At 41.1% G+C, this 24190-nt stretch overlaps 1 protein-coding gene across 1 annotated transcript in view; it reads right to left on the bottom strand.

Moving 5' to 3' along the window:
• COL19A1 (collagen type XIX alpha 1 chain) overlaps positions 1 to 23963 on the bottom strand; it is a 54030-nt gene extending 30067 nt beyond the window's left edge. Inside the window, exons 1-15 of the mRNA XM_056856175.1 lie at positions 23928 to 23963; positions 19887 to 19922; positions 19743 to 19796; positions 19601 to 19654; positions 17868 to 17909; positions 15412 to 15465; positions 14323 to 14376; positions 10397 to 10450; positions 9309 to 9362; positions 7810 to 7854; positions 7093 to 7143; positions 6977 to 7012; positions 4089 to 4115; positions 2263 to 2316; positions 716 to 760 (exon numbers count right to left, since the gene is read on the bottom strand). Coding sequence (XP_056712153.1) covers positions 716 to 760; positions 2263 to 2316; positions 4089 to 4115; positions 6977 to 7012; positions 7093 to 7143; positions 7810 to 7854; positions 9309 to 9362; positions 10397 to 10450; positions 14323 to 14376; positions 15412 to 15465; positions 17868 to 17909; positions 19601 to 19654; positions 19743 to 19796; positions 19887 to 19922; positions 23928 to 23963 — 696 coding nt within the window. The remainder of the gene's footprint in view (positions 1 to 715; positions 761 to 2262; positions 2317 to 4088; positions 4116 to 6976; positions 7013 to 7092; positions 7144 to 7809; positions 7855 to 9308; positions 9363 to 10396; positions 10451 to 14322; positions 14377 to 15411; positions 15466 to 17867; positions 17910 to 19600; positions 19655 to 19742; positions 19797 to 19886; positions 19923 to 23927) is intronic.
• Between the last annotated feature and the right edge of the window lie 227 nt (positions 23964 to 24190).

The following is a 24190-nucleotide window of genomic DNA, read 5'->3' as shown; positions in this document are numbered from 1 at the left end:
AGGATGAAAAAGCAGGGTAGTTGTGGCTGATAATTTGTTTGTGGGTCAGCCTGTTTCTTTGTGGCCACTGATTACACTGCTGTAATGTCATAGAATGCTACTACTGTAAATACATGTTACATATAAATGTATGTAAAGAAAAGCTTTGGGGTGTGTGATTTGGAATGGATAAGCAGTAGGTTATGGGGGTGCTTAACCCTTTCCCTGCACACTGCTTCAAACTGCAAGCCACTTTCTCCCTCAAGGGGCTCCGAATGTGTGTTTTCCTCTTCAAACATGTTTGAGCCGGGGGTGGGGGTGGGGAGAAAGGGGAGGACTGTGTGCTGCTGGAAGAAGAAGCAGAGAGGAGGATTAAACATATATTTGATTACAGGTCTCAATTCAAGGAATCTTTTCCTGCAGATTAGTGACACTTTTCGAGTAGAATTTACTATTGTATCATATATAGGGTTGCCAGGTCTCTCTTGGCAACCGGCAGGAGGCTTTAGGGGCAGAGCCTGAGGAGGGCAGGGTTTGGGGAGGGGAGGAATTTCAGTGCCATAGAGTCCAATTGTCAAAGAGGCCATTTTCTTCAGGTAAACTCATCTCGATCAGCTGGAGGTCAGTTGTAATAGCAGGAGATCTCCAGCTAGTACCTGGAGGTTGGCAACCCTAATCATATGCATAATGTTATTTCTCCCAATATGAAAATACTGTCTTTAGTAGGCATACTTACAGATATTCCTGGTATTCCTGGAGGACCTGCTGGGCCACGATCTCCCTTTGGAAAATCAAAGAGATACAAAGAGATATTACTGAACTGTAATATTTCTTGTTATCAGGGTCAAAAACTGATGAAGCCTTTGACAGAACATGGGAGTCAAGAAAGCTTAATGAGTATAACAAGAAGTGAATAGAACCTCTCTCTGTTTCCTCTTGCTTTAATTCAACGTATATGTTGCTCCTTTTGTTCTTTCAGAATTGCTTAAGAATAATTCCTGGTCAGATTGATATTAATATTTGATAAACTGATAAATGATATTGCCATTTTCATATAGGATACATCAATGGGCACAATCTAAAACAATATTAGGAAAGCTTAAGCTGAATGAAATCATTGTACTCAAGTACATCTAACTCTGTGTGGGTCTGTCAGCAACAAGATTCAATCATACTAACTTCATACTATCTCTCTTCTCAAATCACAACAAACTTCCTATAGTTACAAAAAAAAAATGAGAAATGGATTCCAACCTATGAATTTCTGACTGGCAGATGCTCTACAGAAGCAACATTCAAGGTGGACAATTCTCCCACTAGAACTCAACGGTAATTGTATTCTCCAGTTCATCTCCACATAGGACACAGCATGTACACCTTTATGTGGAAGCACTCTGAAGCTGTTGGTTTTGCTACTGTCCAGAAATGTTACTGTTCTCAGAAATATAAGCTGTATACAGACTGTCACAACAGTGATCAACTGGATGGATCCATAGTAAAATTTCTGCTAACAGAAGCTGTGGGGTAATTTCTATCCATTCCCCCTTCCTGCCGCAGACCCCTAATTTGCCCCTTATGCTGTTCTTGAGGGCCCTTTCCCCCAGGAGCAGCATTTTGGGGAGAGCAGTGGGCTGCAGGAACCTTCTATTCCACTGACAGAAGTGTCTTGTACGAGCAGAAAATTTACTCTGGATCCAGCCCACAGTGTACAGCAGGGTAGCTAGCCCATATACACGGGTACAGCTGTATAAAAAATAATCATAAAAGCACTCAAAAGTTTTATTCCACAGTCAATTCTGATGTGAACCTTCTTTTTGAAGCTAGTTAACCTCCCTGCACAGGCAATATATTACATTATTCTATAACTAAATTTGTAGTATAGTTAAGGAGAACATAGTACTAATGTGGTCCTAATGCTAGGTGTGGAGAAGCAGCAGTGCTAGTTCTTCGGGCAGAGAAACAGATTCCTAGAGCAGCAATGGGGCAGCTCATGTGTTCTCATTTCCTCCCTTCACACAGCTTTGTGAAAGCATTCCAGGGGAAGTTTCCACAAGAAAGCCAAGCAGCCCTTCTGTGTATGCAGGCATATCGTTACCCTAAAATATTTGGTTTTGTTGTATAGTGCCTTACTATCTAGTTTTGTTGCCCCCTGTTGTAACATTTCATTAAGGAAATATTTTCTTGCCAGAACCAGCGTTAATGTAGATTTGGAAAAGAATCACCTCGGCCAACCAATAATATGTGTCGTGAAAAGATGGTTCGGGTTTATTATTAAAATCCTACCTTCTCTCCTGGAAGTCCCTCAAGTCCTGGTAGTCCCATTGGACCTGGTTCGCCCTTGTAAAGAACAAAAGTTGTTGCTTCAGAGTTCTACATCCTCAATAAATAAAGTTAAACATTCAGTCTGAGAGAATTTCACAAGCTGCTAAGCACGCTGCTTACTTGGTGATGAAAATGTTTGCCCCATTGAGTGTTTTAATGACTCGAAAATAAAAAATTGCTCCCAGAATTAGACTATGCTTATTTTCTAAATAAACATTTCAGTTTTGATTAAAAATCCTCATCAGTGATGGAAGAATACTTTGATGGGTCAAGGTCAGTTTTTACCTGATAGCCAGCCAATGGCTCTCACTGAGGTTGTAAATCTGTGTCTGGGCTGTAGATTGGGGCTCAGTTGATTGAAAGTTCTTAGATATCACAAAACATTTCTTCCTTGTAAGATGTCAGGGAAAAGTGGTCTAACCTAGCCTTTCCCCTAACACGCTAGCTTTCTATATGTAGGAGATAAAAAAACCCTGAGAAACATTCATTATAAGAAGCTCCCTCTGCAGTCTGAAGTAGTTACAGCTCAAACATAAGTTTATTTTCTCACTGAGAAATGAGAACAGGGTGCTTTCAAAATCCTTTTAGAATGTCTGTAGAACTTCTATTATGTAGACTTAGATATTTTCAGAGGCAGCTTGAATGAGCTCTGCATAGAATAGATGAACAGAGATAATGCTTCATCTCAGAAAGTGTGACCGCGAGGCAGAATTCGCTACGTGACCCTGCCTGCCTGTCCTCCATACATCCTTTCCATTTTATTGCATAGCTCAATCAAGCAATGTAAAATAAAATTCTTAAATCACTTTATGTAAGAGCAAAAAGATTGCCTCTATGCAGATAGGCAAATCTGCTCAGCTTTTCTTAAACGATTGCTGTATAGGATTTGCTGGAAAACTGACTTAATTTTCAACCTTACTTGGAACATCTGCACTTGCGCAAACATTGCAATAAGCAAACTTCCAGATTTCAGGTGGCCTCTTGGGTTGCCATAAGAACCAAAAATGGCACGCTAAAACTGGCAGTGGCAAGGAAGCAAGGATGAGGTGGCCAGCACACCAAGACAGCAAGAAGGTGGCCCAGAGGTGGAAAGTGGCTGAGGGAATGCCTTTATTTATTTACAAACTTTATACCCTGATTTCTTGTCTTCAAGAGGGTTACCTAGCTGGCTAACAGATTAAAACATACATACATAATAAAAACGGGTCTTAGAAAACATTAGAACCAAACAAAAATGTATCATTAAAACAATTCAAACCAAGTGACCATAAAACATACATAATAAAAACGGGTCTTAGAAAACATTAGAACCAAACAAAAATGTATCATTAAAACAATTCAAACCAAGTGACCATAAAAATATAAAAACACAGGGCAGGATGGAGGGATTTCCCCTCTACCTTGGGATTTCCCCTCTACCTATATAAAAATATAAAAACACAGGGCAGGATGGAGGGATTTCCCCTCTACCTTGGGGGTCTCGTGTCCTTTTATTATAATCAGAGGATTTTTTAAGGCAGCAATTTTGGAGCCCATATCCTACCCCAAACTAAGCCAAGCTTTGGGCAAGTGTTCATTAAATGTAGTACCATTGCTTCTCAAAAAATGAACACACCTAAGCTTTATTGTTCCAGTGGGAAAGAGAATTAGACACTACTTTTGTTCTTCTGCATTAAGCAGTCTCTAAAATGAGGCAGTTTGGCAAATGTTTGGCAAAGACTCACTTTTCCAAAGTACCAGATTTTTGGGATACATTTTAATAAGCTTCATTTTAATAAGTTACATACCACTGCTCCAGTGTCACCTTTGGGGCCCTGGAAGAAACAGATTTTACAAAACATATAAAAGAAAATCAAAAAGCCATCACCTGCAATAGTTAATAGAAACAGACAGAAAGACCATCAATCAGTGTTCAAATGTTGTACTAAAACCACATTCTGTATTGATGTGCAATACTCAAAGCTATCTCAGATTATTTTTCTAGCACAGAATGCAAATGAAATCATAAAGAGAAATCAATTCAGTAGCACTATTGTCAAAAGAACTCTGTAATAGGTCATAAACACTTCCTAAATGGGGAGGCCTGGGTACTAAAGAGGCTAACAGCCCATTCCTGAGCCTTTGGCAGCCAGGGATGGCATGGCCAAGGCGCCACCGCAGCACCTCCAAAAGCATTTCCCGGCTGTCAAAAGGCTTTAAAAAGCCTTTCTGAGGCTTTTAATTTTTTAATGGGGCATTTTGCCCCATTGAGAACAACAAGGCTATGCCAGCAAAAAGGCTGTCGCAGCAAAGCTGTTCTCCCCATCGGTGTACCGGGCCGAAAGGGGACAGGAAGCTGCCTACTGGTGGCTCTGCCCCGGCACGCAACAGGAATGCCCCCGACAGGCCGGCATGGGGCTTTGATTCTGTGGGATGCTGGCGGAAGGCCCAGCTGGCATCTCTGGGTGGTGCTGCCATGGCAGCGCCGGGAGACCAGCATCCGGGTCCCCCTGCTGGTGTCCGTGCCAACCTGGACAGTATAAGTGGCACAGCTGCTGGCGGCCGTGCCACTTACACCGGCTCAGCCCCTTTTTGGCCTCTAAAGGACTTATGTCCTTTGAGATCAGGAATGGGCTATAAGTGGACTATATGACACAGCTTCATACGTTCACATTTTTCAAGTTATCTAATTTATGAAAGTCTTTACAAGGCCATAATCCATACATATCACATCTATTATTTTGAAGTAAAAGAGTAAGACGTTGCTACTATAATGAGGTATTGGGCAGGAATAAAAAAAGAACTGGTGCTTTCTTCTAGTACTAACCTGAATCAATTAACCATCATTAAGTATGTAGATGAACAATGTAATACAAAATAAATAAGAAGAGAAACAATACAAAATAATGCTTTGTGACCATCACATATCCTAATATTCAATAAAGTCTTCCTTTTTTACTTGTTTACTCATGGCTACCTTATGTGTGTGTGTGTTAAGTGCCGTCAAGTCGCTTCCGACTCATGGTGATCCTATGAATCAATGTCCTCCAAAATGTCCTATCTTTGACAGCCTTGCTCAGGTCTTGCAAATTGAGGGCTGTGGCTTCCTTTATTGAGTCAATCCATCTCGTGTTGGGTCTTCCTCTTTTCCTGCTGCCCTCAACTTTTCCTAGCATGACTGTCTTTTCTAGTGACTCTTGCCTTCTCATAATGTGACCAAAATACGATAGCCTCAGTTTAGTCATTTTAGCTTCTAGGGTCAGTTCAGGCTTGATTTGATCTAGAACCCATTGATTTTTTGATGGTTTTTTTTTTTTGGCAGTCCATGGTATCTGTAACACTTTCCTCCAACACCACATTTCAAAGGAGTCTACTTTCTTCCTGTCAGCTTTCTTCATTGTCCAGCTTTCACACACATACATAGTAATAAGGAATATGATGGCATGAATTAACTTAATCTTGGTGGCCTGTGACACATCCTTACACTTCAGAATCTTTTCTAGCTCCTTCATGGCTACCTCATATGTAGCATCATAAACTATGAGCAACTGACATTCCAGAATTGGAAATGTTGGGAAGACCAGGATGTTCTAAATGCTGAGAATTCAGCTCTCCCTTAACGCTGGGTATATCTTGTCCCAACATTTCCAATTCTGGAATGTCAGTTGCTCACAGTTTATATGGTACATATAAGGTTGCCATGAGTAAACAAGTAAAAAAGGAAGCCTTTATTGAATATTAGGATATATGATGGTCACAAAGCATTATTTTGCAAGAGGAGCATATTCTAATTTCTTTTAAGTATCACACTTTCACAAATATTGTTTCCAGGGATCACTCCCTTGTTTTTGAAAAGTAAGCCAAGATGTCCAGACCAGATGATACGTTTACCACTCTCATTCTCATCAGACAAACGTGCACTATTCAGTGCTCATGCAGCTCCCCGGTGGATCTCCCTCCCAGTTGTTTCAGATCTAGAAAATGGCAGAGGGGGAATCTGAAGTACCTGACCCCCCGACACCATGGTCCTGATCTGAATTGGGCCCCTGCAGCACTTATGAACTTAGTTCCCTGCAGCTGCCATGTGGAGGATGATGTATAATCTAATTTAGCTAAGTGATCCTAACTTCAACTGAGTGTGGAGTTAGTACTACTTAACACGTTTGGTCTATATTTTTAATCTATGTGTATTTTTATGTATATGTATTTATTAAAATATTTATACACTGCTTTGCTTTAATTCGTGTTTTTAGGATCATCGGGTCTGGGAAGCATGCATGACTTTTGCTACAGCCAGTGTTTGTGCATTTCCTATATGTCATGCCTGTTTTTGTTGCACTGTTTTCTATCTTCGTAACTTCATCTTAAACTGTTCCTATTGCATTGTTCTAAATTTTGGAATCTGCTTTGAGCTGCAGCAAGAAAGGAGGGCTGTAAACAAAGTGAATAAATACCTAAATACAAAATTAGAGACAGCAGTCCTACAGTCAAGGAGCCGCAGAGGAGAGTTAGTTTCTCTGCTTTGGGTTCCTGAGGCCAGTTTTGTGAATGTGAGCTCCATTCAAGGGGTCAGACCATATTCACTGGTATATATGTGCGCCTGACTTTGAAAAGAGCTCAAGTATGGACACTTTTTGAAATTCAAATTACTGTATATTCAGGTCAATACCGCAGAATATAATGATGAAAAACTTACAGGAGCTCCAGGTGGACCAGCAACATTGGCGCTTCCCTGCAATGGGGAAAACACTGCATATGAATTCATGTAGAGTAGTTATTACCATAGAATTTAGATTACAGGCTGTTAAATACCTGTAGTTTATAGAGGCTGCTCATGCCATTTCTTTCATTGTATGGCACACCCTGAAAAAAAGGAAGAAAAATAATTAAAACGTTAGAAGGGCAAAGTCACCCCAGTCTGCCTTGAGCAGGAGCAGCTGCCAAAGAGTTTGTGGCTGCCCAACAGGTAGGGTGGTAGAGTTGTGTTTCCTTCTGTCTTGCAACTGCTTTTACACCTGTGCAGCAGGTGAAATCAGTTCTCCTCCAGGGTCATGGATGGTTGGGTTATGTAATTAAATGACATGGGAGGGGGGACACTGTGACTCCCATAACATAGTGTGAAAATGCACATGTACAAAATAATGTTAATAACTCGGAATTAGATGAATCCCAAATGGTAATTTTTTTTAAAAGCACTGTATTTATTTATAAATAACAGATTGACTGGTTTGCTCACCATTAGGATGCCTATAGTGCTCTATGAGAACACAGATGCATAAAATGCTGCTGACTGCCATATTATGTTTGCATATGTGGAAAGTAACCAACCAAATAGGCTTGAACTGCTCAACTGCTGAATGGTTCAATGAAAAATCGGCTCTTGTCTTATGAGCTGTAAACAATATGTGAGCTGAACTGGTAGGTACTTGGCCATCTGCAAGGAAGTCAATTCTACTGAAACCAGTGGAACATTTCTACATAAACCTTTTGTGGTGTCCTGTCATTGACAGAATCATATAGTTCACTTACTGGTGGTCCAGGAGGTCCAGGTTTTCCAGGAATGCCTTCAGATCCCTGCAACCACAAAAAGAATCACATGTTGTGAATACCTATTTTGTGCAACACCATGTGACCATAGTGATTATCAATACACAGGGCCCTAGAACTGGAAGGGTACCATCTGCTTTAGGTTCTATCCTAAAGATCACTTTGTCTGTTTGATAGCAATAGATAAAAACAGGAAAAATGAAACGGTGCCTACTTTTAAATATTATACTTTAAAATAACATTAAAACTGCTCTAAAAGTAGTACTTTGCTTTAATTTAGTGCCATTTAGAAGGTTCAAAGGGAGCCAGCATGGTGTAGTGGTTAAGAATGGCAGACTCTAACCTGGAGAACTGGGTTCGATTCTTTGCCTCCTACACATAAAGCCTGCTGGGTGACCTTGGGCCAGTCACGGTTCTCTCAGAACTCTCTCAGCCGACATGGAGGCAGGCAATGAGAAACCACCTTTGAACATCTCTTGCCTTGAAAACCTTACAGGGTCGCCATAAGTCAGCTGTGACTTGACGGCGCACGTGTGTGTGCACACACACACACACACACACACACACAGAATTTTCAAAACACTTCATATGCATTATCTTGTTACTGTTACCCTTATTGCAGATATGTCTGAGGGTCAAACTAGAAGATCCATATTTTTTTTTGAAACAAGTTCTGCTGAGAGAGACAAATGTATAATATAGAACAGATTGTTGTGACTTGATATTTCTGTTGTCTTGCTCTCCTACACCTAACAGTAAATTTCAGAACCACGGACCGGTTGAAGACACCTCAGGGGTGCTCCCTCCTATTGTATTAACACTGAAACTTTCAGAATACTCTAAAGTTAGAATTACTGTGAGCATGTCAACTCTGCAGCACACTTAAATTATTGTATCAGCAACAGTATACCTATTTTAAGACCCAAGTTTGGCTTTTTTAATATGATCCAAATCTTGTACTTGACTGTGTTTAAAGGAATAATCTTTAAAGCAATAATCTTTCAGCAAGAAGCAAGGAATCAGAAGTAGCAGATAAGAATAAGTGTCTGGTTTCCTCTCAGGACCACCCAAAAGACAGAAACTATGTCATATGAGTTGGAGTAAAGCCAAGATAGGGAAAATATGACTGAATGGAGTCTGTACAGCAGCCTAGGAGTACAGAATACTTATGAGTTCAATATGCCACGGGTGACTTCAGTCACAATGGTGGCATGTGGGACTATGGAGTCTCTCTCTATTATATACCCTTTGATCTTTGTTTGGATAGGTCTGCCCATACTGGATACAACACCATTATATTAGCCAAAGAGACTCCATAGTCTCTTTGGGGAAGGGAAACTACAGGGGAGCCTACCGCGTGGAAGCCCCATTGCCAGTGCACTGTATTGTCATCCAAAGCAGCAATGGGCAAACTACACAAACCTCTCTCGTGTGGAAAACACCTCAATGTTTAACTATACTATATAACAAAAATGTAGTACCTTTTCTCCTTTTGTTCCTGGTGAACCTGGATGTCCAGGTCTTCCTATTGCCCCCTGAAAAACATAAGATTGATTCACTTAAAAAAAAAAAAAAACACCCAAAATTAAAATTCTGTTTAATTCTGATTTTAACAGTTGGCCATTTAAACCTTATTACATTCCTAATCCAAGCTTATGATACAAATATTATAGCCTACTTATCACCATACAGCTGGTGAAATGTTTAATAAAATACGGTTGGAGGAAGTTTTGTTTCTGATTGCAATTTTCTTCCCATTGGTAAGTAGGGTTGCCAACTTCCAGGTGGTGGTTGGAGATCTTCCAACTTTACAACTGATCTTCAGGTGACAGAGATCAGTTCATACCTAGATATATAAAAAAATCTTTATGACTATGTGTTTGTTGTTTTTGCAAAATAACAAAATATATAACTGCAAAACATCTTCCTCTGTTTTAGACTTCCATCCACAAGGAAAACTAATCCTCATGTGTGTTTCCCTCTTAAATGAGGGGATGTAATATTGCATACAATACAATTGTCAATATCTCATAGTCAAGAAATAGTCATAAAGACCTTATTTCTTGATTACTACTCCAGACTTTATGACTACTTATTTTATCCTGAAAAAAATATATACATATTTTGTACTAACATAATTTTTAGATTGTATAACCTTTGGCCTGGGATGTTTATTTATTTTTTCTTGACCTTTTGGGTACTTAATTCTGTTGTTTAGGGTTAAGTTTTTTAGCTCTTTGTTGTTGGTACCCTCAATGTCTACCTGTGGTTCCTAGTCCAGCAAATGATATCCATGGAAGCCTGCTTCTTCACACAGATATCAGGATTGCAATTTACGACTTTAAATTGGTATAGATAGTTCTCATAAGCTTCAGAATAACCCTGTTTATGTAATCAAAGGATAGTGGCATGGGAAGCATTCCACCAAGCACTTAACGGTGCACAACACTGAGCCGTTTCAGCCAGCCTCCTATTCAAGTCTTATTCACAAGCATAATCAAGATAAAACACCAAGGGAAATGGCTTGCAATCAGTGGATTCATAGATACAGACAACATCATACACTTACAGAAGATCCAGGAGGCCCTGAGACACCAGGGAGTCCTGGAATACCCTGAAGACCCTGAAATGAAAAGAAGGAAAGAAAATAAAATTATATCCCTGGGGAAAAAATTAACACTTCTGAGAGTTTTTTAAAATGGTGCAAGAAAGGGAAAGGCCCCTTTGAACCCCTGAAAAGGCTAAACCAGGAATTACAGACCCCAGATAGAGCAGGGGTGCAGTGAGGGTAGGTATCAGGTAAAATATCCCTCCCTCTTTTGTGCCAGCAGAAAAGTGGGTAGGATCGAACCCATGCACTTTCGTGTTATTGTTTATGTGTATACCCTGTTTAATTTTCTGTATAATTTGGCATAATATCTTAAACCTACATTGTAGGAAATATTATCTTTGTTTGTTTGTTTTTAATTGGCACAGTATGTTGTAGTGATTAGTGGTTTAGGCAGAACATGTTTCAACCTGTGCAAATCTGTGCAAAATTCACTGGTTGACCTTGGGTTGTTCATTCTGAGTCTAAGCTACCTCACAGGGCTGTTGTAAGGAAGAGAGAGCTATCTATACTACTCTGAGATCCTCAGAGAAGAGCAGGATAAAAATATAATAAATAAAGAGAAACTCGATACATAGTGAATGGATCACTTCATGTCGACATACCATAGTACTGCCTACCTTTTCTCCTGGGGTAACATTTGCATTTTTACAATACCCTCAGTTTAAAATCTCAGATAAGGACCCAATGTATTAAATATGTCTGCGTTAAAGAAATATGATTAATTGTAAAGGTGATGAAATGCAGTAATAGTATACAGCACTATTGAGACAGGCCTTGCTCTACCCGCGTTTTCCAGATTCTGGCTAAAACAGCATCTGGAAAACACAGACAAAATGCGCGGGGAGAGCGAGGCAACCTCTAATGGGCGGAAAAGGCATTCACAATCAAAAGGAAGCCCCGAAGGAGTCGGCGGGGGTGACAGCGGGGAAACGTCCCTGCATAAAAGGCCTGTGTCAATAGTGCTGTATACTATTACTGCATTTCATCACCTTTACAATTAATCATCTTTCTGTAATGCGGACATATTTAATACATTGGGTCCTTATCTGAGATTTTTTAAACCGCAGGGAAATGTCCCTGCATAAAAGGCCCTACATTTCCTTTTAACACAATTTAATCTTTTGGTTTGGTAACTCTGTTTCAGGCAGCAGACCTTTATATAAGCTTCCAACATGTTTCAATACTAAGTATAAAATTACATAATACACATGGTTCTGTGGTTCTTTTCCCATGGTATTTTTAAACGTAAGGAAAGCACAAGGACAGCAGCATGGTGGGAGAGGGTCTTTCTTTCCCATACTATTTTCCTGCTGAGAATGGCTACTTCAAGCTGCCTTTGGCTCTTGTGTTTTTCTCCAGTAGAACAAGCAGGAAAAAGAATCAAAGAACAATGCAGAATGTGCCCTAAGTTATATTCATGTTCTCCTTCCTGTTATTGTGATGACTTTTTCGGTCATACAATAAATAAACCTGACTTGATGTACTGAAATCACTTACAGATTAATTGCCCTTTCCCCTTTTTCTAGAAATGGAGGATTATTCATACACATTTCTGTATACCTAACCAATGTCTAAATAGGACATTGCTTGTTAGCTTCTTTAATTTTTTAAAAGAAAAAAGTAATAAATAGATGTCCTTTACAATACATAAGGAACTAGTGCTCACAGTTACTCATTGATCATAAATCCATTTTATGTTCTGCAGTCACTTTCCTATCTATACACTAGCAAGATTAATTTGTTAGTATGCATTTAAATAGCTACAGATTGAGGTTCATCACAGAGATTAATAAAAAATACAACTCTCACTGGTCTTGTTGCTGAGTTTCAGAACTCAATTTGGAAATAATACGTTCAAAGCGGGGGGGGGGGAGAAACACTTTGAATTTTTCCTGTGCTTGTAAATAATGTCTGGTTTGACATGCCATTTCCTGTTGGTAAGGTTTTCAGAATTAATGATGGCCATCAGGCTAAATGGGCTCTTCAGTTCTACATACCCCATTGGACTTTCAGCTGTGACGGGGAGGGAGAGATAAGGGGAAAACAGTTCTTCAGCTCTTCTCTTCCTAACCTCTTGCCCCTGTCATTGTGTGTGTGCATGTGTGCTGTCCAGTCACAGCAGACTTATGGCGACCCCATAGGGTTTTCAAGGCAAGAAAGGTTCAGAGGTGATTTGCCATTGCTTGCCTCCATGTGGGCTGACAGAATTCTGAGAAAACTATAACTGGCCCAAGGTCACCCAGCAGGCTTCATGTGGAGGAGTGGGGAATCGAACCCAGTTCGCCAGATTAAAGTCCGTTATTCTAAACCAGGGAATTTGTAAAGAGTTCTTGGGAAGGAAGCCTCCCTGCAGTGGTCTTCCCTTCCCCCCGCTAAAGATAACCCTCCTCTAAAAGGTATCTAGTGGGGATTATGCAGTAAAACCTGAGACACATTGGAATGATGTACAATCCCACTTAATTGTTCTTGAAACATTATTTCTTTCTGCCTGACTAATGGGATTACTGTCTGAGGTGCACTCTCCTGGAAATAACATTAATTTACCCACTTAACAGTACGCTAAGTTAGAGAAACGGCTAAAATAGAAGAAGTGCTGAGAAGTACGGAATTGCCTGAGGACTTGATGAATAGAGCAGCAGTATTAGTCCTGCTTAGCAGGTGAATGAGTCCTTACTGCAGTCCACTGAACCAATAAAAAGTTTGGGCCAGAATGACTTCATTCTGGAGACCCTTAAAAGACTAAATGCCAATTATAAATGGATGTTTACTTTATGCACTCAGTTGCCTCTTGATTCTTAGCAGTATGGCATCATTCAGAGTTCCTTGAAGTGAGTTCCGTGGAATGTCTGCTGCTGCTACGTGGGTCAGCTACACATGCATAGCAAAGCTTTTCTACCAGCTTTGTTCTTAAAATACTGTGACACTGCCTTGTTTGCCTTTAAAACATAAATTAGTAACAAATTCTTACTTATATATGTACCCATATGGTACAATTCCCTGACCTGGATGGCCCAGGCTAGCCTGATCTCGTCAGATCTCAGAAGCTAAGCAGGGTCAGCCCTGGTTAGTATTTGGATGGGAGACCACCAAGGAAGTCCAGGGTTGCTATACAGAGGAAGGCACTGGCAAACCACCTCTCTGTTAGTCTCTTGCCATGAAAACCCCAAAAGGGGTCGCCATAAGTCGGCTGCGACTTGAAGGCACTTTACACAAACACATATGGTACAATATGTTTCTAGAATTCACATGAACCCAGCTTACTGCAGCCAATGGGGGTTAATGAATTCGACTAGCTCACATGGGACGCAACCCACATCTGTGAATCACCACAATGCTTCCCTGCGGTCCACCCATTCCTCTTCCAACAGAAATTACATCATGACTTCAAAATTGCAGGTAGCAGGGGCACAGAAGTTCAAGTACCAGGTGACAGTTTAAAATTTATTTTTGTGCCTGTGCACAATCCATTATTGGATTCCAACTTAAAATAGTTCCCCCAAGAAACACTCCTGTACGGCACAAGATTATTGCAGTTTTGAAAAAAGCACTACAAAAATGTTATATAGTAGTCAAAATGGAAGACAGCAAACAAATGCCCTTTCAAAATATTATGCATAGTGATAAATTGGAGGGTTCCTCACTAAACGTCTAGCCCAGTCTGCTGAATTGTGTTCTATTTCTTCATACCTAAACCAAACAAATAATGAAGATGATTCTACACTGTCCCCGTCTACTTTTTCTCAGGTCTGTAACAATAGCAGTTGGATAAGTCATGACCACTTTGGAGACTTGGAAAATGAACAGAATTAGTTTTCCCTCTGATTGTTTCATCACTCATATCTGAATAACTGGAACAGAACGATCATGACAGAAGTCATATTTACCTCATCACCCTTTTCTCCAGGAAGCCCAGGAAATCCACGTTCACCTTTGCTTCCCTAAGATGGAACAAAGCAGCACTGGATTGTTAGCACATTCTGTTACCAGAACTGCTGGATTATAAAGCAGTTTCATCAGACATATTAATTGAGGATGGTAGCATAAACAGGAGAAAAGCACACTGGGGAAGAAAACAATATTCTAACCAAAGCTCTACGTACTAGAGGAACAAGGCAGAGATTTTACTGCATACCTTGGCTTTTTAGTTTTAAAGGCTGTAGCATCAAATGGTAAATTCATTCAAACATTAAGCTACATCACCCTATGTGTTAAGAGCCAAAGAAATTAAATGATTTAAATCTATATAGAAGAAGAAGAAGAGGAGTTGATTTTCATATGCCTATTTTCTTTACCACTTAAGGGAGAATCAAACCTGCTTACAATCACCTTCCTTTCCCCTTCCCACAACAGACACCTTGTGAGGTAGGTGGGGCTGAGAGAGCTCTAAGACAGCTGTGACTAGCCCAAGGTCACCCAGCTGGCTTCATGTGTAGGAGTGGGGAAACCAACTTGGTTCACCAGATTAGCATCCGCCGCTCCAAACCACCACTTTTAACCACTACACCCTGCCGACCCTCAGATGAGCTTGAAAAACTACTGGTCTGCTGTCCACTTTTTTCACACAGAGATGAGTGTTAGTCTAACATGTTATTCTGCCCGCATTTCTAAAAACTATCTATCAGTAAAACAGGAACAACAATCCATCAGAAAGAACACAAAGGCCTATGAGCAACTGATTGCCCACAATAGTTGCACAGGACCATAGTTCTAGTTCAAAGGCTTATTTTTGGTTTAGAATTAAATATCGAAAACATGTTTTCCAGCTATCCTTATTTTATTGTTGCTTGAGATCCAGTAGGAAGCTACACAGAGTTCTTTCTCATTTCAATCAGGTACGACTGGAAGGCACAGGATTGTTGATCTGAGTCTGGTCAGTGCCTGGATGGAATTCAATTGTGTCAGCAGTTCCATGTTGGAAGAAGTGTCAAGGTGTACTATAACAAATGCACGGAAGTACTACTTTGAAAACTCACCTTAGGCCCTTCTCTGCCTGGAACTCCTGGAGGACCTCTTGGTCCAGGATCACCCTGAAAGTTCAAAGCAGAGGGAAACGGTGAGCAGAGATTTTAGTAAAAGCAGTTAATATGGTAGAGAGCCACAATGGCACTCATACCTTTCTGGCTTCATGGCTATCCCTGCCAGACAAGCCTGCTCCTCGAATGCCAGTCAGTCCTGGAACCCCAGCCTGACAGTTGCCACAAACATTCTACAACAGATAGGAAAAAACATAGCAAAGCAAAACAAATTGATCATTCTACCAACAAAGAACATTAAAGTGAGGCAGATAAGACAAAGCAGATGTGGCAAGAGGGATTCATGTATAAAGAATAGAAGGGGCAGGGTTTAGCTGTTTTTTTTTTTTAATAGACAAGTCCATGGACCTTGCTTTAGATGTGAATGCATGGACACACTGTAGGGGAGTCAAGAGCATGTCAGACTCCCTACCTCTGGGTCGGGCCAGGGGATCAGCCTCAATGCCTGACTGATGTGTGGGCATCACCTTTTTTTTAAAGGATGCCTGTCACTTTAAAGGATGCTGGCCCTTTAACACCTGGTTCCCATCAGCTTTGGGACAGGAGTAGGAAAGCACAGGGGGATGTGCCACAACCACACCCAGGACCCCTTGACAGCCTCTCACAGTGCTCCATTTTCCTGGCAATTCTATTGGAGGGGGAAAGTTACAAGGCCTCCTGTGCCTGATCTGGTGAGGTCCTACAATGGGATGGAGGGAGGCAGCAGACCAGCTCTGGCTCCCAAGCTCCCAAGAGAGTAGAGAAAGGAAAGAGGAGAGAAAAGGGGAATGTGTGTGACCTAAACCCCTTCCCCTTTCCATCTGAGGCCTGAGTGAGGACATTGGGTGACCCTGGAGGCTCAGCCCCCCCCCCCACACATCAAGGTGGGACAATTACACACACATATAAATAGATGTGTATTCCATCCCATCTGGTTTTGCCCTAAGTTTAAATGTAAAATCACTAAACCGAACAGGTTATTCAAATCTAGACCTTCAATAGTATGCACGCTTATAAGAAAGTAGTCCCTTTGGATTCATGAGGATTTATTTCTGAGGAAGCATGCTTAGGATTATGCTGTAAATTTCCTGAAGTTTTGTGGTATCTGAGATCAGAATCCAACAAAACCACATATATACGTATATGGGAGAGAACCACATTTGCAGCCAGGTTTTTTTTTTTTACATTTTCCCCAAAACTGCTCATTAGGGTTGCCAACCTCCAGGTAGTTAGGAGGGAGAAGAACCTATGCTGTTAATAGTGGTAACTATGTGGGGAGGCAGCACGTGGCTCAATAATTACACTATATATAACGTTGAACAAAATTTGTCTAATTTAAGAAAATTATAATAATATACAACCAACCAAATGTTACCGTATATACTCGCGTATAAGCCGAGTTTTTCAGCCCAAAAAAAGGGCTGAAAAACCCGAACTCGGCTTATACGTGGGTCAATACGGTAGAGGGGGGAGGGGGAGGAGGGAGGAGGGAACTTACCGCCATCATCGCCGCCGCTGCCAGGCCCAGGCGCCTTCCTTCGGCCGGCAGGGGCCTTCGCCGGCAGGAGGTCCCTGCCGGCTGCGCCGCCGCCGCCCACGCGCCTGGGTGCCTTCCTCTGGCCGGCAGGGGCCTTCCTGCGGCGGCAGGAGGTCCCTGTCGGCCGCGCCGCCCACGCGCCTTCCTCTGGCCGGTTAGGCTTTATTTAATTTGGTTCTTGTTTACAATTTTGTTTTGTCTTAAGCCCTGCGAGGCGACCAATGTGATTTAACATTTGGTTGGTTGTATATTATTATTATAATTTTGTTAAATAAGACAAATTTTGTTCAACGTTATATATAGTGTAATTATTGAGCCACGTGCTGCCTCCCCACATAGTAACCTCCAGGTAGTAGCTGGAGATCTCCGGCTATTACAACTAATCTCCAGCCGATAGAGATCAGTTCCCCTGGAGAAAATGGCCGCTTTGGTGATTGGACTCTATGGCATTGAAGTCCCTCCCCTCCCCAAACCCCGCCCTCCTCAGGCTCCACCCCGGTGGCGAAGAGGGACCTGGCAACCCTACTGCTCATGCTACCGAAAAGGTAAGCTGCATTGTAAACTGAAAACATTTTGGTTTATCAGCAGAATGAATAACTTTGGTGGAAATACATGATAAAATGTAATGTCCATTTATGGGGAGGAAAGGCAACATGGTCTATCTCAATCTCAGAAGCTAAGCAGGGTCAGTACTTGAAAGGGAGATTTCTAAGGAAGACTCTGCAGAAGAAGGTAATGGCAAACCACCTCTGCTTCTCACTTGCCTTGAAACACCTTCCTGGGATCACCTTAAGGCAGCTGTGACTTGAAAGCACTTTACATACATACAATGTCCATTTATAACAAGCACAAAAGAAGCATTTTCAAAATATGTGATTACCTTCAGTAAGGCACCCATGTCTCCAAGGAGCGGCAGAGCAACCTAGAACAAAGCAGGCAGTTATAAAGGTGTAATATTATTCAAACATGTTAGGCATTCATTATTTTATATAATATATACAAAATAACACACAAAAACAACACCTTGGAAGATTTACCCTACAACTCATTTGTATGCTTTCATAATGCTATATGTTATATTATAATAGATTAGGCATTTTGAGAATAGCGTGATGGTGTGATCATTCCACACTCCCTGTTTTTATGTGGGACTTCTCTCTCTCTCTCTCTCTCTCTCTCTCTCTGTGTGTGTGTGTGTGTGTGTGTGTCATTCTTTTCTTTACAGATTGTTCGGTATTTGGTGATTTTTTGGTTCTTTTTTTTTTTTTTTGCACTTGAGCTGTTGCGATGGAGTGATAGTGCAATTTAATACCCCCACTAGTCCCCCCTGACTTATGAAGTTACTGCCCCCAAAGCCTACTAGTGATTTGTACTTTGCCTACATGTCTGTCCTTTTGATTGGTTAGCTGCTTTGCTACATTAGACTGGCTGTTTTGATTGGTTGTGCTGCCCTTCCTTCGGTTTTTGAATTATGGACAGTATCTAAAGAATTTACAGGAGCTATGATAATGGCTAATTGCAAAGCTACAGGAATATTGTTTTGGAAGTACGGTTGCCAACCTCCAGGTACTAGCTGGAGATCTCCTGCTATTACAACTGATCTCCAGCCAATAAAGATCAGCTCACCTGGAAAAAATGGCCGCTTTGGCAATTGGACTCTATGGCATTGAAGTCTCTCCCCTCCTCAAACCCCACCCTCCTCAGGTTCCACCCCCAAAATCTTCCTGCCAGTGGCAAAGAGGGACTTGGCAACCCTATTTGGAAGGTTATTGTTGAGGTTCTTCAAAGCACCCTTACACTGGTCCTGTTGTGTTCATCAATAAAGATTTTTGCTGTTTATGGTCCATTCAATACTACCGTTCACCAATTTTGTTCACTGTGTGTGTGTGCGTGTGTGCATGCGTGCACGTAAGGGGAACTATACACCATGCAGGAACCTCTTTTGGCCAGTGGAGATGGGGACCATAGTCTGGGCTTACCCACCCGCCCAGGGCTTGTCAGGCTGCTGGCTCCCTTGCAACTGCTTTGGCTCACCCACCCACAAGGAGCTTGTCAGGCTACCAGCTCTCTTGCTGCTGCCCTAGATTATCTGCTTACATCACAAAATTTGAAAATGGTACCCAGGTGCGGTGCTCAAATGTGCTCTAGGGAATGTATTGTGAGGTAGCAAGGAGATGACTGGCTGCTTGTTTCAGACCTTCCAATTGGCCATGACAGTTGGTTCAATGCAAGCGTGGTTCGACACTGGATTGCTGGAAATCTGACATGCAATTTTTTTTTAAGGAATCACCTCCCACCCTGCCCACAATGGTGAGGCAGGAGGAGAACTGGAAAAAAATGGTAACAAAGGGAAACGAAACTGGAACATTAAGGCTGTCTGGAAGATGCCATAGTCAAGACACTTGCAAGTAACTGAATTTAGTGAGACTATACTAGTATAAGCATTTATCAAAGAAAATCATAACTGATGGATATTAGGGATCCATTTAAGTAAGGTGTTTTTTGCATTCAACATTTAAAATTAAACTTTCAGATCCCAGTGTCTTATTGCAAAGTTATCATCTGCAGTATTCACCCCTAATTACCAACAGAGGCCTTGGTCAGTATACATACTGGATCACCTGGAGGCCCCGGATGTCCTGGCTTTCCATCACGTCCTGGAATACCCTGTTAATAAATTGTACTGCATTTTATATTCTTATCTTTGACAAGGGGGACATCTTAGCATTGCAGTATTTGCAAAGGTAGTACTTACATCAATACCTGGGGTTCCCGGAGTTCCTGGTAATCCAGGGGGTCCTCTTGGGCCCTGAAGAAGAAGCAAGTTGGGGCATCAAGAAATAGTTATATAATAAATATATAAATGTCATTCATCCAACCTTTTCTGTATGTACATTACCTGGATTCCTGGTTCCCCACTGGGTCCTCTGATACCCTGTAAGAGAGAAAAAGAGAGGAGAGGGAGTATATTTCCTATCATACAATGGTTGTAAGACAATTAATTTTGAACGCATCATAAACATTCAGTGGTGGTGAGGGGTGTGCTTCAGACTAATGTGGCAGCAAGAGCCTGTTCTACAATACATGCACATTAACTTAGGTGTAATCGCCACTGAACTTAATGGGACTTACTTTAACACACAAAGGATCAATCTGAAAATTAACATCCTTTTGGAAAATGACGTTAATATTTTACTCAACAGTGACAGATAACTAAATGGTCCTCATCTGCCTGGGGACTTTTCCTTCTGTTACTCAAAAGGGCTGTGGTTTAAAATACAAAGCGATTCTCCTAACTCATAACCGAAACATGCCGGATTCATTAAGTCAGACTCCTTGTTGGTACCTAGATGGGAAGATGCACAGAGGACTGGATTTTCTGTGCCATATTGTATCCCCCAGCCAGCATTTTCTTTTGAAGTTATGCTAGGTATGATCTGTTAGCGACAGATATTTTGGCCTACAATCCAGCAAAATTAAGCAAGAATAACTAAATGGAGTTGGATCCAACCAGCTTTTCTGCTAGTTAAAAATGATGGAAGGGTCTTCTTCCATTACCAAAAAATGCTATGCTGGAGATCATGGAATGTTAGGGTTGCAAGGTCCCTCTTTGCCACCAGTGGGAGGTTTTTGGGGTGGAACCTGAGGAGGGTGGGGTTTGGGGAGGGGAGGGACTTCGATGCCATAGAGTCCAATTGCCAAAGTGGCCATTTTCTCCAGGTGAACATATCTCTATCAGCTGGAGATCAGTTATAACAGCAGGAGATCTCCAGCTAATACCTGGAGGTTGGCAACCCTATGGAATCTGCTTATTCAAAAGTCACATGGGGTAGGGACAGGCATTGGGTGAGATTGAGAAAAAAAAAACCTAGCCAGATCTAACACATGGTTATACAGCTACAAAGTTTAACACTATCATGAGGTTTACAGAGAAACTATATTATATTCCACAAAAAAGAAATCAGTCCAATCATTTAAAGAAAGAAACTGGTTGAAAGTGTTCAAAGAAAACGTTGTTGCAAGTCCCTGTAACTGTTGTTAATCAAGTGGTCTCCTGTGCAGGCACAAATTGGGAACTGCGCATGCGCAGGCCAGCCGTGGAAAAGATTTCCAAAGCTTTCTAGCAGACTAGGAGCGCCCCTCCTCCCTCTGGCAGTTAACCTCCAAAACATTTTAATGGTTAACTGCCAGAGGGAGGAGGGGTGCTCCTAGTCTGCTAGAAAGCTTTGGAAATCTTTTCCATGGCTGGCCTGCGCATGCGCAGTTCCCAATGTGGAACTGCACAGAAGCCACAAAGATGAACCCAGATAAAAATGATTTTTATCTCTTTATTTTGAGTTTAGTTTATAATGACAACAAAAATAAAAACACAACAGCAGTACATTAAACATTTTTGTACAGTCAAGATATGTTTCAATACTTGGTTCCAAAATATGTTCCAATGTTATACTTTGTTCCAATATTATACATCAGTGCTTTTTACAGAAATCATACCATTTGTTTTATTCACTTAGCAGAACTTAATAAATGCAAATCATACAATAGTTTCATGGACATTGTTTACTTCGTGATGCCCCCTTCTCCACATATTCTAGAAAAGGCAGCCATCTGTTTAAAATGTTTGTAGAGTAAGATAAGTTATTTGCTACTTTGAGTTGTGAGGATATCTTATCTAAAATGAAAAGGTTCCACACCTTCTCATATACTACCCACTAGAAGGCATCTTTGCTTTTTTCCAGTATGAGGCAATCAGAAATTTTGCTGCCAGTAGGATAAAATGATTTTTTAAATCAAAGGCTTACGACTGCTTCCAAATTTCAATTTTAATTTACATCCACCTACTTTATTTATTGCAATTCATTTTGTAGTCTGAAGAAATGAAGTTAATCATTTTGAGCTGAATTCAGTTTACAGAATATGCACATAATTCATGGCAACATAATTCATGAGCATCATTGTCAAAACACGCAACCTTCTTCACTGAGGACATCTGAGCAGTGGAGGCCATGGAACACTGACTGCCCTTCTCCACTACTAAACACTTGGGAGTAAAAATTTTGGTCACTCTCCCTGCTTATACCATTAAAGCCACAGGGAACTTTAAAGGGCAGGGGATGGGTGAGCGACGGAGAGTAAAATGGAATATTAACACTCCTCAGAAGAAGTTGCCTTATGTGAAGTGTGTAGGAAGGAGAACATTCTTCAGCTGTCATGTACTGGTCACAAGACTCTATAATGCACAGCTGCACTCCAGTCCTAGTTGCAGAAGTACTGCAAGGATATATTATAGATTTTAAGTTTGCTTTTCAACCTCCACTACCCATAGAACTTGAAACAGGTAACCAGATTTTGAAACAAAACACAACTCTAATATTATTTATACTTCTTAGCAGCAATCACAAAATAAAAGCCAAAAACGTATACGGATGAGTGGTTTCTCCAGCCTCTGTTCTATTTAGGATTTGATCTCACTCTGTTCCGGTGGATTCTCTCCATTAAAATGTCTCTATATACCATTTATTACATTAATGATGACCTAGGTGTGCTTTTCCAATGATCCCTGGATTGCAAAAATGTATATTTGAGTATTTTTTCCCCATGGAACCAGTGTAGTGTAGTGGTTAAGAGTGGCGGGACTCTAATCTGGAGAACCATACTTGATTCCCCGCTCCTCCACATGAAGCCTGCTGGGTGACCTTGGGCCAGTCACAGTTCCCTCAGAACTCTCTCAGCCCATGCAGAGGAACGCAATGGCACATGTCTCTTGTATTGAAAACCCTATGGGGTTGCCATAAATCAGCTGAGACTTGACGGCACACACACAAGCATTCATACACAATGTTTCCCATGCTGTTGACTGGCAACCATCAGGGAACATTAATAAGCACCTAGAGACACTGTTTCCAACATCCCTGAAATGCAGAATCGCAGAAGTTCATATCTACATACAGTCTTTAAAATCCCTTTGATGTCCATGGCCAGGAGAAAAATACTCCAGGAGAAAAATAACAGATGGACACCAAGGTTCAGTTGCAGCATTAGATCTAACAGGATTTCATGCTTGTTTCCACCAGATTAGGTGTATGCTTACAGTGGAAAGAGATAGTGAAATGCTGTGGTAGTAGACAGACTGTACCATTTCAAACTATAGATGTGTGTGGGGGGGAGTATATTTGAATCCCTTTAAAGCACTGGTTCCCAACCGGGGGTCCATGGACCCCCAGGGGTCAGCGAGAACTAAATTAAGGTCCGCGAAACAAAGTTATAAACCCACAATAAATTAATATTTTCAATTAAAAGTTCTCTATTATAAAAATATATACTCAAATATTACTCTAAGTTTAATGTTTAACAGTTATGATTAAAGTTTATTTTCAAATTCTCGGAATTTTTATTTTGAACCTTGGGGTCCCTGCACCGAACAAAAAAGTCCTAGTGGTCCCTGGTCAAAAAAAGGTTGGGAACCACTGCTTTAAAGCAATAACTAGCATGTCAATGAGATAGGTTCTAACTAAGCCCTTCTGCTAAATGTAGTTGTTGCTTTTTTTGACAGGGATCATTAAAAATGTGACATCCTCCCTGAAATGGTTCTTCCCAGTCTGTCTCTTCAGCATTCCGCCAACTCATTCTGTTCCACGTGTACAGCATTCTGGAATTCATATACAGCTATTAGTTTGATAGGTGCCAAAAAAAGGTGGGGAAAACTGCATGCCCCAAGTTTGCTACAGCACAATAACAGAAGCAAACGCCCCTGTAACTTTCATGCCCCTTGCAACAATTGAACAGTTTTTGCAAGGAAAAAAAATGCTACAACAGTAATCCTAATTTTAAATAAAGACCTGCTACCAAGGTTGTGTCATCTGAGTAACTATGCCACATGAAGATGGTATTTCCTTTAATGCCTGGCGTAAAAATCTCAAACACTCTTTTCTATACTTACAGGAGAGCCTTGGATTCCAATTCCTACTGGACCCATTTCTCCAGGGGGGCCTTGTACGCCAGGCAGCCCTCTCTCTCCCTGAGAAGATAACGCTTTGTGTAAGCCTTTTTTAAAAGCGCACATTATGCAAACAATTTCAATGAAGAAGTCATAACAGCATCCTCCTACCTTAGGCCCTCGTGGGCCTGGTGTTCCAGAAGAACCAGCTGGTCCCTAAAAAAACAAAAAAATCTACCCTGAAAGATAGTTTCTGACAATCTATA

This window comes from Euleptes europaea, chromosome 10 (assembly GCF_029931775.1).
Source record: "Euleptes europaea isolate rEulEur1 chromosome 10, rEulEur1.hap1, whole genome shotgun sequence".
Lineage (NCBI taxonomy): Eukaryota > Metazoa > Chordata > Lepidosauria > Squamata > Sphaerodactylidae > Euleptes > Euleptes europaea.
The sequence above is the reverse complement of the archived record's forward strand: the minus strand, read 5'-3'. Positions and strand labels throughout refer to the sequence as shown.